The sequence below is a fragment of the Astatotilapia calliptera genome, chromosome 17, assembly GCF_900246225.1.
Source record: "Astatotilapia calliptera chromosome 17, fAstCal1.2, whole genome shotgun sequence".
In the NCBI taxonomy this organism is placed as follows: domain Eukaryota; kingdom Metazoa; phylum Chordata; class Actinopteri; order Cichliformes; family Cichlidae; genus Astatotilapia; species Astatotilapia calliptera.
Window position 1 is genome coordinate 1 of NC_039318.1, and position 14557 is coordinate 14557.

General features: G+C 37.1%; 1 protein-coding gene across 1 annotated transcript; it reads left to right on the forward strand.

Moving 5' to 3' along the window:
• Positions 1–3954: 3954 nt before the first annotated feature.
• On the forward strand, positions 3955–9220 carry LOC113009814 (uncharacterized). Its single transcript, XM_026148387.1, has 3 exons — positions 3955–4298; positions 6148–6249; positions 6861–9220. The coding sequence occupies exons 1-3, from the start codon at positions 3969–3971 to the stop codon at positions 8985–8987; spliced, it is 2559 nt and encodes an 852-aa protein (XP_026004172.1). The 5' UTR covers positions 3955–3968; the 3' UTR covers positions 8988–9220.
• The last annotated feature ends 5337 nt before the right edge of the window (positions 9221–14557 follow it).

Below are 14557 nucleotides of genomic sequence, written 5' to 3' on the forward strand. Positions count from 1 at the left end.
AAAAAGAGAGAGATTGAACGCGTCTTCGATTTGCGGGGAAGATGCACTCTGGGCCTTATGCATTACTAAATCTTGAAAACAGCGGTCGATGTAATCTTGGAGAGCGTCTAAACTCTCCCCGTTGTCCTCCAGGGTGTTAGAGATGATAAAACAGATGTTGTTAGTTATATGACAATTGATTAGTATATTTGGAAATACTGAAGCTTGGAAAACCTTTGTTAAACTCTATGCTACCATTTGCTTTTTCTCCGCCAAAATCTCCGGCGTCTGACGTCACCTACAACATCACTTCCGTCACTTACCTCTCACTTCCTGTGTCTGGACTGTTGATATCTGCAGGCTTGTTTGCTGCAAGACACAAAATTACATAAACAATGTCTCTCACTTTAAAAAAAAAATCTGTCATTAATTATGTCATTAAAATGACAAGTGTCTATAGACTATACTTTAATGGAGTTAAATCTTAAAAAAAAAAAAAAATACAGCTCTGAACTTAACTATTAAATACTTATTCATTTTTCAAAATATTTACCATGTAAATGCCAATTTACATATGGTCATGCAATCATATACAATTATATGTAGGCACACAAGTGCACCCCTACAAAGAAGTGCCCACACACACACACAGCCATGAGGCAGTTGGATGGACTCACTATTAGGACTTGGCAGGGTAGAGGGTTCTTCTTCAAGTAGGTTTTGTGCTTTCCTTTTTCCTTAAAGACATAGCAAAGAGATATTTTGTGTCAGGGTAATACACTTTAAAAAATAGTTTGGAACCTAAATTAAAAAACAGTTAAAAAGAGAGAAAAAAAAAAGCCTCTAGTGAGGCACATTGTTTTTTAAAAACATTACTTTACATGATATACTGAGTGGTTAGAGACAGTGATGTTGCACAGACTTATACTATAAACACACCACAATACCCAGCTCTTTAAATTTATAATATACTGGCTTTTATTAATACCAATACTTTATTAACATTAATTTCCACAGAAATGTTAACAAACTGATGATAAAACAGGAAAAATGTGATGTAGTTATCATTTTCTGATGCCCATTTTAAAGCCTTTTACTTCTGTCATGTCAGGACTGCCATCTTGACTCAACATGCAGGTATATTTGTTTTATTTTTTTATGATGACCACACAGTTTGTAAATGTAAAGTTGAAACTCACCTTCTAACTCACTTGTTTTACTGGCCGACTCTGGGCTGCTCCTCCCTTCTGTGGACAGATCCAGAATGATTGTTGAGTCACTTGAATCCATTTCTTCTACGTCACTTGGCTGATCAAGACGTCGCCTCTTGGCAGAGCTGCGAAGATTAGTCAGTTAATCAATTAGTTATCAACTATAAACTCAATCAATTCATATCTTTATTGTACAGCCATTTTCAAATATACAAAGTGTAACACAAAGTGCTTCTTCCTTTCATGCTAAAACAGGTGAGGAAACTAAAGGCAGGTCACCAAATACTTGATTGATCACATTGGATCACTTCTTTCTTTCCTTAATAAAATGCCCAAACATGATTTTAGCTTTTTTGTTTGTCCTCTATCGTTGAAATTAAAATTGTCAGGTTGTGGACAAAAGAAGACTTTTGGGGAAAAACTTTCACAACTTTCAAACATCGTACTGACTAAACAACTTATCAATTAATGAGGAAAATGAATAACAGAATTATCATAGTTAAAATTAAAATTAATTAGTTGCAGCCTTACCTCTTTGAATGTCTCCCATCTGGAGTGGCTTTTTGTGGGGATCTCACATTTTGCAGTCTTTTGTTTAGCTGTGTGTACACAGTAACCTGTATAGGACATTTAATACATTTTTCCAACCACTACTAAAATGTCCAACATGAAACACTTTGGTATTGAAGTGGATGCATTTCACTTACCCATGTATTCTTGATGCCTTGGTCCTGTAGCATAGGGTAGTACTGCACTATTCTCTTTGCCATTGCTGTAATTTCTGGTTTTGATGGGTATCTATGCGATTCTCCATCCCCTTTTGCCCTCAGGATTGCAATCATACTAGTCATGGTGTTTCGGATGAGCCGAGATCTGAGCTCCTTTGACATTTTGCAGCTGCGCTCTTCACCTTTCTTTGACAACTCAAAGTATTGTTGGCGGACTTGCTCAAGCTCAGTGTCAGTGTGCAATACATATTCTGGATAGAATAACTTCACAACCTTTTCAGGGCTTGTGCATTTTGCAGCAGTTGCATTTACAGTAGTGGATGTCTGTTGCTTGGGTGACTCATTAATGGAGGAGCTGGTTGAAGATTTTGAGTCATCTTGGCCAGATTCCTATAAAATAAATAATAATGAATAAAAGCAAAACGCAATTTTTGTGTGTGTGTGTGTGTGTGTGTGGAGAGGGGGGAATAGTGAAGAGCCATTCAACTCTGCCCGCGGTTAAACTAGTTGTAATCGGACAAAAACACGACGATGCCAATTTTAAGTGGTGGTGAGTGACTGAGAAACTGACCTCCAGTACATCCTGACAAGCACGTCAGACAGCTTTTCTCCGTAAAAAGTTCTCTGGGCCTGGGAAAAGATCCTGCAAGTCTTCACGAGACAGGGTGCCCATCATTCCCTCGCTGATGTTTGCAGCTATGAACACATTGGAAGAAAAACATAGCAAGATGAAATTATGCCCTACAAAGGAAACTGCATGAGAGATGAGACTATGAAAGTTGACACTTCATTAAAATTGTGTTGCTATTGCTAACTAGTTTAGTATAGAAATGTGGATACCTCATTGTCTGCTACTGTTTTTTGTATAGAGCTAATGATCAACATGCTAAAAAGACTGTACTTAAGTAAAAGTAGTGTTACTTCAAAATAAAATGAAGTAGAAGAAAAAAGTATTCTCCTCAAAAAAATTACTTAATTAAATTAAAAAATATATATCTGCTGGGCTAACTGCTGTGGAAAAATTCTGTTTACAGACAAATTGTCACACTACTTTAGTAGCATTGTTGACCTCATTTTTTATATATTGGACACTGAATTTTTATCCAGCTTTAGGTATTATTAAAGGAACTGAGCTTTTTGGAATGTAGTGGAGTACAGTTACTTCTTTACAAATCTACTCAAGTAAAAGTGTAAACTATAGTGCAGTAAAACTACTCTTAAGTACTTTTTTCCCCCAAAAGTTAATCAATTAAATGTAAATTGGTAAATGTTACTGAGAATTATCCACCTCTAAGGATGAATAAATACACTTGCATAAGTAAAACAAATAACTACAAATGTTCCTAAAATGAGGAAATGATCACATGAAATGGAAGGTAAAAAAAATTACTTAAACATCATCAACAACATTATTTATAAAATAATGTAATTTGCACACTTCCGTGTTCATACACCTATGTAAAACATAAGTCCATTTAATCTGTTTAAAAATAAATTTGCATACATTACCCTTTAAAACCGACACTGTGACCTCATCCAGTCCTTCCATGCTGTTAGCCTACTTAGCACACTAGTTAGCTTTTTTGGCGTTAGCTTGCCTCGTCCAGTCACTGTTCGGCTGCAACGTTACACAATATAAACACACCAAAACATTTAGAACTTTCGAAAGGAGTGTAATATGTACAAAAAATGAGCACTGTATAATACATTTTAACTTACTTCCAATGAAACGCGAATGCAAAGAACTCTGGGACAGTAGTGGCAGGCACGTGTCTACATGAACTTAAGATGTCCACCAGATCATTCACGACAGCCAGAAACGAAGTTCGTCTTCAATTTGCCTGACATTTCTTTGGCCCAAAAATCCTAAAAGGATGATTGATTGGTGTGCATTGCAAAATAACGTTAATTATTATAGGTTAATAAAAAATTTTTTTACTTTATCCCCCACATTTACGACAATTTAGCAGGCGCGTTTAACCATGGTAACGAGTTATTTTACGGCACAACTGCAGCCCGCGCTACCGAATGAAACATACTAGCTTCCAACATGACTTGGCGTTGCTTTATATGCTACGTGTTTGTAGCATTGAGTCTGAGACAACTTTTGAGTCACATTAATACCATGCACAGCCGCAGCCCTGACTTTCGCGTGGTGTGTGGAATTGATGGCTGTCCGAGTGAGTACAGAGTATATAACTCTTTCTACTATCACGTAAAGCGGACACACGCGCGTCACCTTCTCGGAGTGGAAGCGGATGAGGAGGATGGATCAACCCGCCACGGTTTACCTGGAGCAGGTGAAAGGACGGCCCCAATCAACCAAACTAACGCCAGTTCTTCAGTAACTGACGAGGGCTCAAGCATCCCCGCACTAACGGTAAGTTATTTTAACAAAAGCCAGAGAAACGAGCTGCAGAAGCTGTAACATAATGTTAGCATTTACTTTGGCTGATCCAAGTACGTCCATTAAATGTGTTGTTTTTGACAGACTCATGTTGTACTTTTATTTTAACAGTGATGAGTGTCGAACTAGTTGTTTCGCTAAATTAAGTAACTCACCTGAAACGTAAATGAGAGCTGTGGCAGAAACGCAAAGCTGCAGTCTTGTCAGACTGTTTTTTTTTTTTCAGTCATCCGTTCGTTCGCTCCGGTGAATGCATCCAAACTTTGCAGAAAGTCCTATTAGTTTAAAAAAAGTTGATATATTGTTGAAATACGTGTTGAAATCAGCTGGTAAAAGCCAGTCAGCTAACTGAATAGGTCGCTATCATGTTTACATATGTGTTCAAGGTCAATTTAAGCCATGTCCACACGTACACGGGTATTTTTGAAAACGGAGATTTTCCGTTTTCGTTTTAAAAAATAATCCCGTCCACACGTAAAGGCAGAAATGAAGGAAAACACTGCTAGGAACATGCCAAAGCAACAGGTGGCGATATATTCCTAACCGTGCAGCAATGTTGGCCAATCAGAAGTCTAGAAGCCTCGGTGGGAAAAAGTAAACAAAGCTGGGGCATAGAAGCAGAAGCAAGTGGTATGTGTGGAGGGACAGTAACTGTGTGTGTATATGTAAGCATTTAAACAGTGCAGAGAGTAGAAGTAACAGTATTGTAGAAATTCATTTCACCGAAATAATAACGTGGCGCACAGTGTGACGTCAAAAAATGAGCACACCTTTGACACTGCGTTTTCTCCATTTTTATGTCCACACGTAAATGCAAAAACGGAGTTTTAGAAAATATCCACCCTGGCCGGAGTTTTTAAAAATCTCCGTTTTCAGTGACCAAAAACGCCGTTTACGTGTGGACGAAAGGTGCAAACGCATAGAAAAATCTGCGTTTTCAAAAATACCCGGGTACGTGTGGACGTAGCCTAAGAGAATGACTATTAGGCAAAGCAAACCAAAATTACATGATTTGTTCAGAGTTACTGTCAAAAAAAAATTTAAACACACAAAAAAATACTCATCTTCACATTAATAAGAGCATTAAAGTCAATATTACTTTTATTGTCAGTATTGGTCATTTTTTTTAAAGGTGAAATTACTAAATATAACATATTTCAAATTGTCAGTAACTTGTCCAACAGTAAATAACTGACATAACTAATTAATAAAGTACAATAAAGTAAAGTAAAGTAAAGTACTTTCATACAAACCAATCAGTAAGTTATTTTGTATATTTTTTAAATGAGTAATCAGTTATAAATAACTATTTGCATTTCTGAAGTAACAGTAAGACTACTGACAACATTAACTGTTACTTTTTTTTCTAAAACTATCTTTTGTTTTTCTTTTCTTTACCTTTTTTCTTAGTAACTCAGGAGGTTATGTTTTTGGTGGCATTTGTCTGACTGTTAGCAAAATAACTCAAAGTTATGGACAGATTTTAAATTTTCAGGAAATGTCACAAATGGGCCAATAAACAAGTAATTCAATTTTGGGGGTGATCAGGCATGATCAAGGAATTTAAACTATACTGTACTGAACTCTCCATGTGCTTTGCTAGTCTTATTAATCTATTATCAAGTACTGCTTTGTTTGTCATTTTAGTTGTCATTTTAAAAGCTCAAATTAAAGACATCAGTCAGTAAAAATACATCTACCTTGTACCTTATGGGCATGAATCTAGCTAACTAATGAATGCAATATTGTTTGGTGATTGCTACCTATCAATGCAATTATTTATTTCTGTTTTAATAGATATGTTTTTGTTATTCTGTTTCAGAGTGGATTTCAAGAAGATGGAGAGGGTCACCTGAATCTTGACATTTATAAACATGCAACTGCATTTCTTCTTCAAGCCAAGGAAACCCATCGACTGACACAGGTAATTTATGCCATTAATTTTCCATTGAATTGTATTTCATTGTTAGAGAACCTAAAAGCAATATGCTTAACTTGTGCTTAACAGTGCTCAAGCTATAACTTGGGCACTGTTCAGACCTGGCATCTTGAATGATCTGATCATAAATGGACAGCTATAGGTATGTGAGTGAAACACCTGACATTCGAATGTGTCTCCATGTAATTCATGGGTGACCACTCAGATCTCACTCCCCCACTATATATGGAAATAGACACGTATGTTGCATCCAAAATCTGCCTATCACTATATTTCCTTAGCATGAGCTAAGAATAGAGACAACATAATACACACAACACAAATTTTCAATTTGCATTTCCACCTATGATCCGATTCCTCAAAATGCATTATAATTAAGTGAAAACAAGGTTTTAACGTTGCATAAGACAATATTATTCTTTACAAAAAAAATTGGGTGGTGGGGGTAACTTATTTTGCTCATTGCATCTCACTAACTTTATGTAACTGAAGGTTTCATTTTTCAAAAATTGTGTCTCTGTGAGTTTGCATGTTGACTGTGTTCTCATATGAATTTTGTAATTAAGGATTTTCCTTTGTTTTTTCCTCTTCCACAGAGAGCTGTTAACCACATCGTGAGTGGAATCCAGCAATATCAGGCCGTATTATTGGAGCACCTAAAACAACAAATGAGTGACATGATTGAGAGACATTCTGGGGACCTGGATCAACTAAAGAGTGATGCAGTGGGGGTATTTGACCAGTTTGTTGACCCTTTCACTCAAATTGCTTCCACTCATTTGCAGGACAAGACCATCAAAGAACTGTTAAAACCAGTTGAACCAGAGATTATTGTCACAAAACAAACAGTCTGTTATTCGAAGCGTGGAGACTCCAGAGTTCTTGCCATTAAAGACCATTGTTTTCATTACATACCGTTGGTGAAAAGTTTGGAGCAGCTGCTATCACATCCAAGAATGCTTGCAATGATTGATGAGAGGCCAAAGCCATGCAAGGATGGCTTTCTTCATGATTTCATTGATGGAGACATTTTTAAGTGGCACCCACTGTTTATTAAAGTCCCTACAGCATTACAGTTGATTTTATATACAGATGAAATTGAACTATGCAATCCTCTTGGATCTCGGGCAAACAAGAACAAGCTGTTATTGATTTATTACACCTTAGGTAACATCAGCCCTAAGTACAGATCAAGACTTCCTGCTATTCGTCTGCTTGCCATGGTAAAATCAAAAGATCTTTCCCGTTGTGGTATAGATGAGATATTTGAGAGGATTAACCGTGACTTAATTGAGCTGTGTGATGGTGTCCAAGTTGTCACTGCAAGTGGTGAGAGGACAATTCATGGGGCACTCATATCTGTGTGTGGAGACACTCTAGCTCAGCATGAAGTGGCTGGATTTAAGGAAGGAGTGGGTTTTGCCTACAGTAAATGCAGGCACTGCGAATGCCACTTTGAAGACATGCAGGAAAAATTTAATGAAGATTTTTTTGTTAAAAGGACCATGGCCAGTCATAACAGGCAATGTAATGACATTGAGAAGGCAAGTACGGACTTTCTGAAAGACAAACTAAAAATAACGTATGGTATAAACAGGAGAAGCAAGTTAACAGAATCTCCTCACGTTGATATAATCAATCAAACCCCACAAGACATCATGCATGTTATTCTTGAAGGCGTTGCCCCATATGAAATCAAATGTGTTTTAAAGAATCTTGTGCTTTCAGGGCAAATGAACTTAGATTCATTCAATAGTGCAATTTTGTGTTTCCCTTATTCTCCTGTTGATGTGAGGGATAAGCCTTGCCCCATATCTGTCAGTACGCTGTCATCAAATGACAATAAATTGAAACAGTCAGCTGGGCAGATGCTGGTTTTGTTGAAGATCCTTCCATTTCTTATGGACAAAATTGGAGAAAATCATTACACACAAATGCTACGTAACATGTTAGAGATCATAAAAATTCTGTTTTCACCTATTATTGCTGTCTCAACTCTCTCCAGATTGAAGCTTTTAATAGAGCAGCATTTAAAACATTTCAAACAACTGTTTCCAGATGAAAATATTATACCTAAACAGCATTATTTACTGCATCTTCCTTCTCAGATTAAGGCTCTTGGTCCTACAGTGAGGCATATGTGTATGCGTTTTGAGTCAAAACATTGTTTCTTCAAGCAGTGGGCTCTGAAAAGTAGTTTTAAGAATATTTGTAAATCTCTTGTGAAGCACAACCAACTTTATGAATGTAGTCAGAACGTGCATGAGAAACATCCCATTTTTTCAAGTGAAGTCGACATGGGTCCAGCCAAAGAGGTGAAAAATGTTCATTATGTAGAAGGCAAGATTAAAGACTTCATTGAGCAAGTTGAACATGTAGTTTCTGTACAGTGGATTATGCTACATGGAAATATACATTCATGTGAAAAATCTTTGGTTATTTCTGATGTCATAAATGATGCTCCAGAGTTTGCACTTGTTAAAAACATCTATATTGTAAATGCATCTGTGTATTGTTTTGAATGCCAGCCTCTCTCTACAGTTGGGTGGAATGATCAATATTTAGCTTATGAGGTAGAAGTTCCCTGTCTAGCTCAGGCAAATATTTTTGTGGATGCTGGAAATCTTGTTGATTATACAGCATACCACTATGTAAACTTTAATAACAGCAAGTACATTCCAGTGAAGTATGATCTAACTGACATCATCAAACATTATTCTTGAGTCTTTTGTGAATATGTGGGCTGAAATAAGGTTTTTAAAGACTGGCAAAAAAATTGTTCTATTTACTTTTTATTTTACTTTTGGCGCAATCTGTTCAGTGAGGGAAACAATTTCAGTGTTTTGCCTCTTTTTCAATGTCACATTGATATGGTTTGACTGGTATGTAAGAAAAATAAATACACTGTGCTTAAGATACTAAGACTCATAATAATGCAATGTTGGGCATGATATTAACCTGCAGTTCTCAATAAAGTAGATTTGATGTCCTGATTCAAGTTAGGTCTATTTCTTGAAACAAGATGATACATCTTTTACAAATAACACATCAGCTTAAAACGTTTATGAAATGCCAAAAAAGCTTGTTTCGTGTGAGATATGACTCAAAACAATATGTTTTCAAGAGTTTTTCACTTAACAAGATATCCAAGATGCACTGTCTAAAAACAAGTTCCTATATCTCACTGAAATGTTACTCTTTAGCTGATTATGGCTTATTTTAAGTGTGATTAGATATTTTGACTTGAAATAAGACAAATATACTTGGTAAGATTTTGAGTTTTTGCAGTGTGATGTTTGATGTGTGTTGGCGCAGTAATAAATAGCTTGATCACAGCTCTTTCTGTGTTGCAGACTTTATTTTAAAAATTCCACGACCCCCCCCCCCCCCCCCCCCCCCCACCCTCCCACTGTGAACATGAATTGAATATTCACTGCCAAATACAGGTGACACTTTCGCCTCTGCTGTTACTGCCCTAGAACAATACTTTTCACCCAAAGGTGAATGTTGTTGTGGAAAGACATGCTTTCAGACAGCGAACACAAGCTTCACACAAGACTGTTATCCAGTATGTGGCCAGCTTGTGTGACCTTGCTTCTAAATGTGAGTTTGATGACAGGACAGAAGAAATGATCCATGATCAGCTAGTGGAACATGTGTCTAGCCCCAGCATAAGAGAAAGACTCTTGCTGGAACCTGATTTGACACTAGATAAAGCTGTTACACTGGCAACGCAAATGGAATCTGCAGTCCAACAAGCTAAATCCATAGCTGCAGACAGCAGTACCCCAGTCCAAGCTGTGCAGTCTCACTCACACTCCATGCAGAGGAAACATAAATACAATGCTCACCCTGCAAAGCCATCTCATGCAACAAAAACATCTAAGAACTGTTTTAGATGTGGTTCAAACAGTCATGAGGAGCTTCTTCCCGCAGGCGATACGGTCTCTCAATCACAAACACACCACCACACAGTACTGACCCACACATATAGTTCTTACACACATACTGGACATTCTGGACATTGTTTTCACTTCATCACTTAAATCACTGCTGCTGTTATTGTGTATATATTTATTTATACTTCTTGTGTATTTTGTTCATACATTCTTATATAGTTCTATATTGTGTATTTTGTTGTACAGTTATTTTATTTTCAATTTAATTTATATATTTTATCTTATTCTTTCCCTGTGTGTTGTACAGTTATTTCATTTTTAACCTTAATTTATATTTTATTCCTTCCTAGTTAAATTTACTCTTTTTAATTTTTCATATTTATTTCCTATCTTATTCATAGCCTTTTCCTTTTTTGTTTTCTTTAGGTCACGAGCAGTTGTCCAAGCATTTCACTACATATCGTACTGTGTATGACTGTGTACGTGACAAATAAAAATTTGAATTTGAATTTGAATTTGAAAAATGATTAATGCAATGCTTGTTATATGATTCTGGTGCAATAATAATGCTGATGCTGAAATAACAGTAAAACACCCCCTTTTTATCCCTTTTACTTCACATATAAACGTATATAAATGTATCTTTTACCAGCCTCTTTTAAAACTTATTTCCCCCCCATTTTTTCCCTCTGTGACCACAGCAGGGGAAACTTAGTTTTGCTTCAGCCATGAGTGCAGCTCACCTGATTCATCACTGAGCCCCACCGGCACTGGCGTCTGACGGGGTGGCACCGCATGCTTTTCCTTTAATGTAGCTATTTTCAATCTGTTAATTAGAGTGCTTAAACATGAAGTAGACTGCGTCCACAACAAGTCAATACAGCTGTAAATGTGGCTAATTATCAATCTATTACCAATCAATAATGAAAAATAGCTTTTATTTTATGCATGCTTTTAGTCAACCACTCACCCAGAGGATTTCCAATCCCAGAAATTTCCTTCTCCTCATTTAATGAGTCTGTCCTCCTTCCATGCCCTGGTAACTGGTCCATCCAGAGCCATATGATCATGAAATATACATAGAACAAGCCAAACCACACCTTGGTCACACCAACCTTTCTCCGCCCTAAAGATGCTCAACGCCATCTTAGTCTGGACTGTCAAAGGTAACTTTAATGCTCACTGCTCCGACAATCCATTTCATAACATTATCTGGTCAGATTTACCAACATCTGCACCAGGGTTTTAATAGTATTGCAATTTTCATTAGTTTATATTTTTATTTAGCTTCGACTTCAGATGTTCAATGTTATATCCGTTTCTAATTAGTTTTTACCAACTATTTGCTAGTTTAGTTTAGTTTTTATTATTTGATATTTTGAATCACAGCAGAGAGACGAATCTGGCATTGATATTTGACATCACAACAGAGAAGCGAGTCTGGCATTGATATTTGACATCACAACAGAGAGACTGGATGTGATGTCAGAAGGATGACTGTGATGTCAGAACCCTCTAAATGTTGTAATTTACAGATAGTAAATGGCCTGTAAAAAAAGAGGCAAAAATTAGTTCGTTTCTTTATTCAACTTTTGAACAGTGGTGCTAACCCTAAGCCTATGATCATAACTCAAAGACGCAATGATGCAGTCAAATCATTTGGAATTAAATATCTCTGTCAGGGCGCCCCAGGGTGGCTGTGGCTACAATGTAGCTTGCCGTCACCGGTGTGTGAATGGGTGGATGACTGGATGTGTAAGGTGCTTTGGGGTCCTTAGGGACTAGTAAAGCGCTATACAATTTATCATCTGTAAATTACAACATTTAGAGGGTTCTGACATCACAGTCATCTTTCTGACATCACATCCAGTCTCTCTGCTGTGATGTCAAATATCACTGCCAGACTCGCTTCTCTTTTATGATGTCAAATATCACTGCCAGATTCATCTCTGTTGTGATGTCAAATATTAATGCCAGACTCGACCTCTCTGTTGTGATGTCAAATATTAATGCCAGATTCAGGTACTCCACTCCTTCAGACGTACTCAGACTAGAACTTCTGTCCAAGGAGCTTTTGACCTTTACTTTATTGCTGCAGCCACCAGTGTCGTCCAGTCGGGTGGTCCTTTGCTCTTCTTTCTTCAACCTCAGGGGTTAGACAACCCTTCAGTCGTTGCACAGATCAGGGGATTATTCTGCCCCGATTTCAAACAACAATCTGTGTATCCTCCGGTCCTGTGTATCCTCCAGAAAAAGGAACAGGAACGTGTCCCCCTTTTGCCCAAGAGCCTCTCGAACCTATATTTATCCAAACAGATGGGACCAATAATGCTTCACTGAGTCAGAGACTTTAATGTCTCTTCTATGTAAGAATGTCTCGTGCTGATATACCTGCAAACTTGACAACAAAGGTTTTTCAGACTACATGTAGCTGTCCTCTATGTCAGCTAACACATTTACATTTATGTCACACTTATTTCTGCTTTCCCATTTTATAATTATTACTTACATTTTGATTAGATACCTTGAGTTTGTAAATGATCAGATTACATAATTGGAATACAATGTATCCAATTCAGGGTTGCGGGTGGATGAAGCCTATCCCAGCTGATACAGGACAAAGACAGGCTGCCAGTTTATTGCAGGGCTAATACAACATGTGTAACAGAAAATCCACTTAAATGTTTGATATTTCTTATAATAATCATAATTATGACTATTATTTAAAGGTTTCTTTATAAATACATTTTGATTTTTTTATAACCTCTAAAATATAAACCTGAGCTGTTTCAGATTCTGACCTCTGACCTCACTGCAGCTCCCTCTTGGAAGTATGTCTGCTTCTTGTCCCCAGTGTTGACCGCCTGCCCTTGATATCACGTACTGTACCTGAGGAACAAAAAAGGACAAACACTTGCCTTCATTTAAGAAGTACATTCATACAGAGGTAATCTATGGAAACACACTAGTTCAACCTTTGGGAGAAATCAGTTCCTGTGAAACATTTCTGTAAATGAACATCATGTGGAGAATGAATGAAATGAGTTCTTCAGGTGACTCAGCAGTCCTACACTGACAAATGAAATCTAGTTAAACTATTAAGCATATTTGCTCTTCTGAAATCCGTGTTAAACAACAACAAACATAAATTAGTAACAAAAACTACAGCTGAGTATAGGCTTTACAAACCACCAGCAGCCATAATGCTAAATTTTAATCTTCAAATGTTTCTGAGCTGTCTTCAACCTGCTTTTAACACATTAAAGTCCCACAGTCAACGCAGCCTGACTCAATCCTAGATGTTCAGCACACAGAGGTGCTGTTTAAAGTTTAGTGATAACCTGAGTCACTGATCATTTGCAGTATTACAGAGTCTGGCAGTCTTTGCATGATGTCCACGTCACTGTAAGTTTCTAGCTGACTCTCAGGTGTGACAGGTGTGCCAGCAGGAAAGAGTAATAATAACCAGCATCCTGAGGTTTGTCATACAGGATTAAATTTACAGTGGCTTTGTTCACACAGCTGGGATTGTATTTTACACTGACCCTGGGTCAGTATAAGTATCATACAGTTTAAACGAAGCAGTGAAACTTGCACATATTTATTACAGATGCACTGAAGCTAATCGAGATATTTGCTGTCAACCTCTTTTTTTTATTAAAACCACCTTATAGAACATCACATCAGTTACAATGTAGAATCAATGTCATTTATAGTTTACAAATGACAAAATGTTTACACAAAATCATGACAGTGTTTACATGATATCACCCACTACTAACATTACTTTATTTACTGTATCTTTTGAAAAAATACAGCAATTTTAACAACACAAGACTTAAGAATATTTAACAGGAGCAGGTTTCATTTTTCCCTGGTTTTATTATCACACTGTTCACCAAACGCAGCAAACCTTCACCATCTTATCCAAAGCTACTTGTAAAATGTGTCATAAAATTGGACATTTTGCTTGTGTCTGCTGCTCATCCAAGACAAGAGATGTACGGGAAGTCCATTTGCCAAAACTCACAGTCCTTTACTTAACAGATCCTTCTCATGCATCAAAAGGATTGCAATGCAGCATAAATGTGAGCACACCTACGTCATCAGCTAAGGACATTGAACTGATTGTGGACACAGGTTCTGCAGTTTCTATCCTGCCTAACCACATCTACGAAGAGCACTTCAGTGGTACGCCACTAAAACCACCTGACCTTCAACTAGCTACTGACTGAGTACCACTGTTCAAAAGTTGAATAAAGAAACAAACTAATTTTTGCCTCTTTTTTTATTAAAACCACCTTATAGAACATCACATCAGTTTTATTATCACACTGTTCACCAAAACGCAGCAAACCTTCACCATCTTATCCAGGAGGGTCACCTCTTCACCC

Bases quoted from the DNA above. Each gene is read 5' to 3' on its own strand.
- LOC113009814 (XM_026148387.1), top strand. From the start codon at position 3,969: ATGACTTGGCGTTGCTTTATATGCTACGTGTTTGTAGCATTGAGTCTG. The intron at 4,299-6,147 runs GTAAGTTATTTT...ATTCTGTTTCAG, and splicing joins CAAGCATCCCCGCACTAACG to AGTGGATTTCAAGAAGATGG. The intron at 6,250-6,860 runs GTAATTTATGCC...CCTCTTCCACAG, and splicing joins AAACCCATCGACTGACACAG to AGAGCTGTTAACCACATCGT.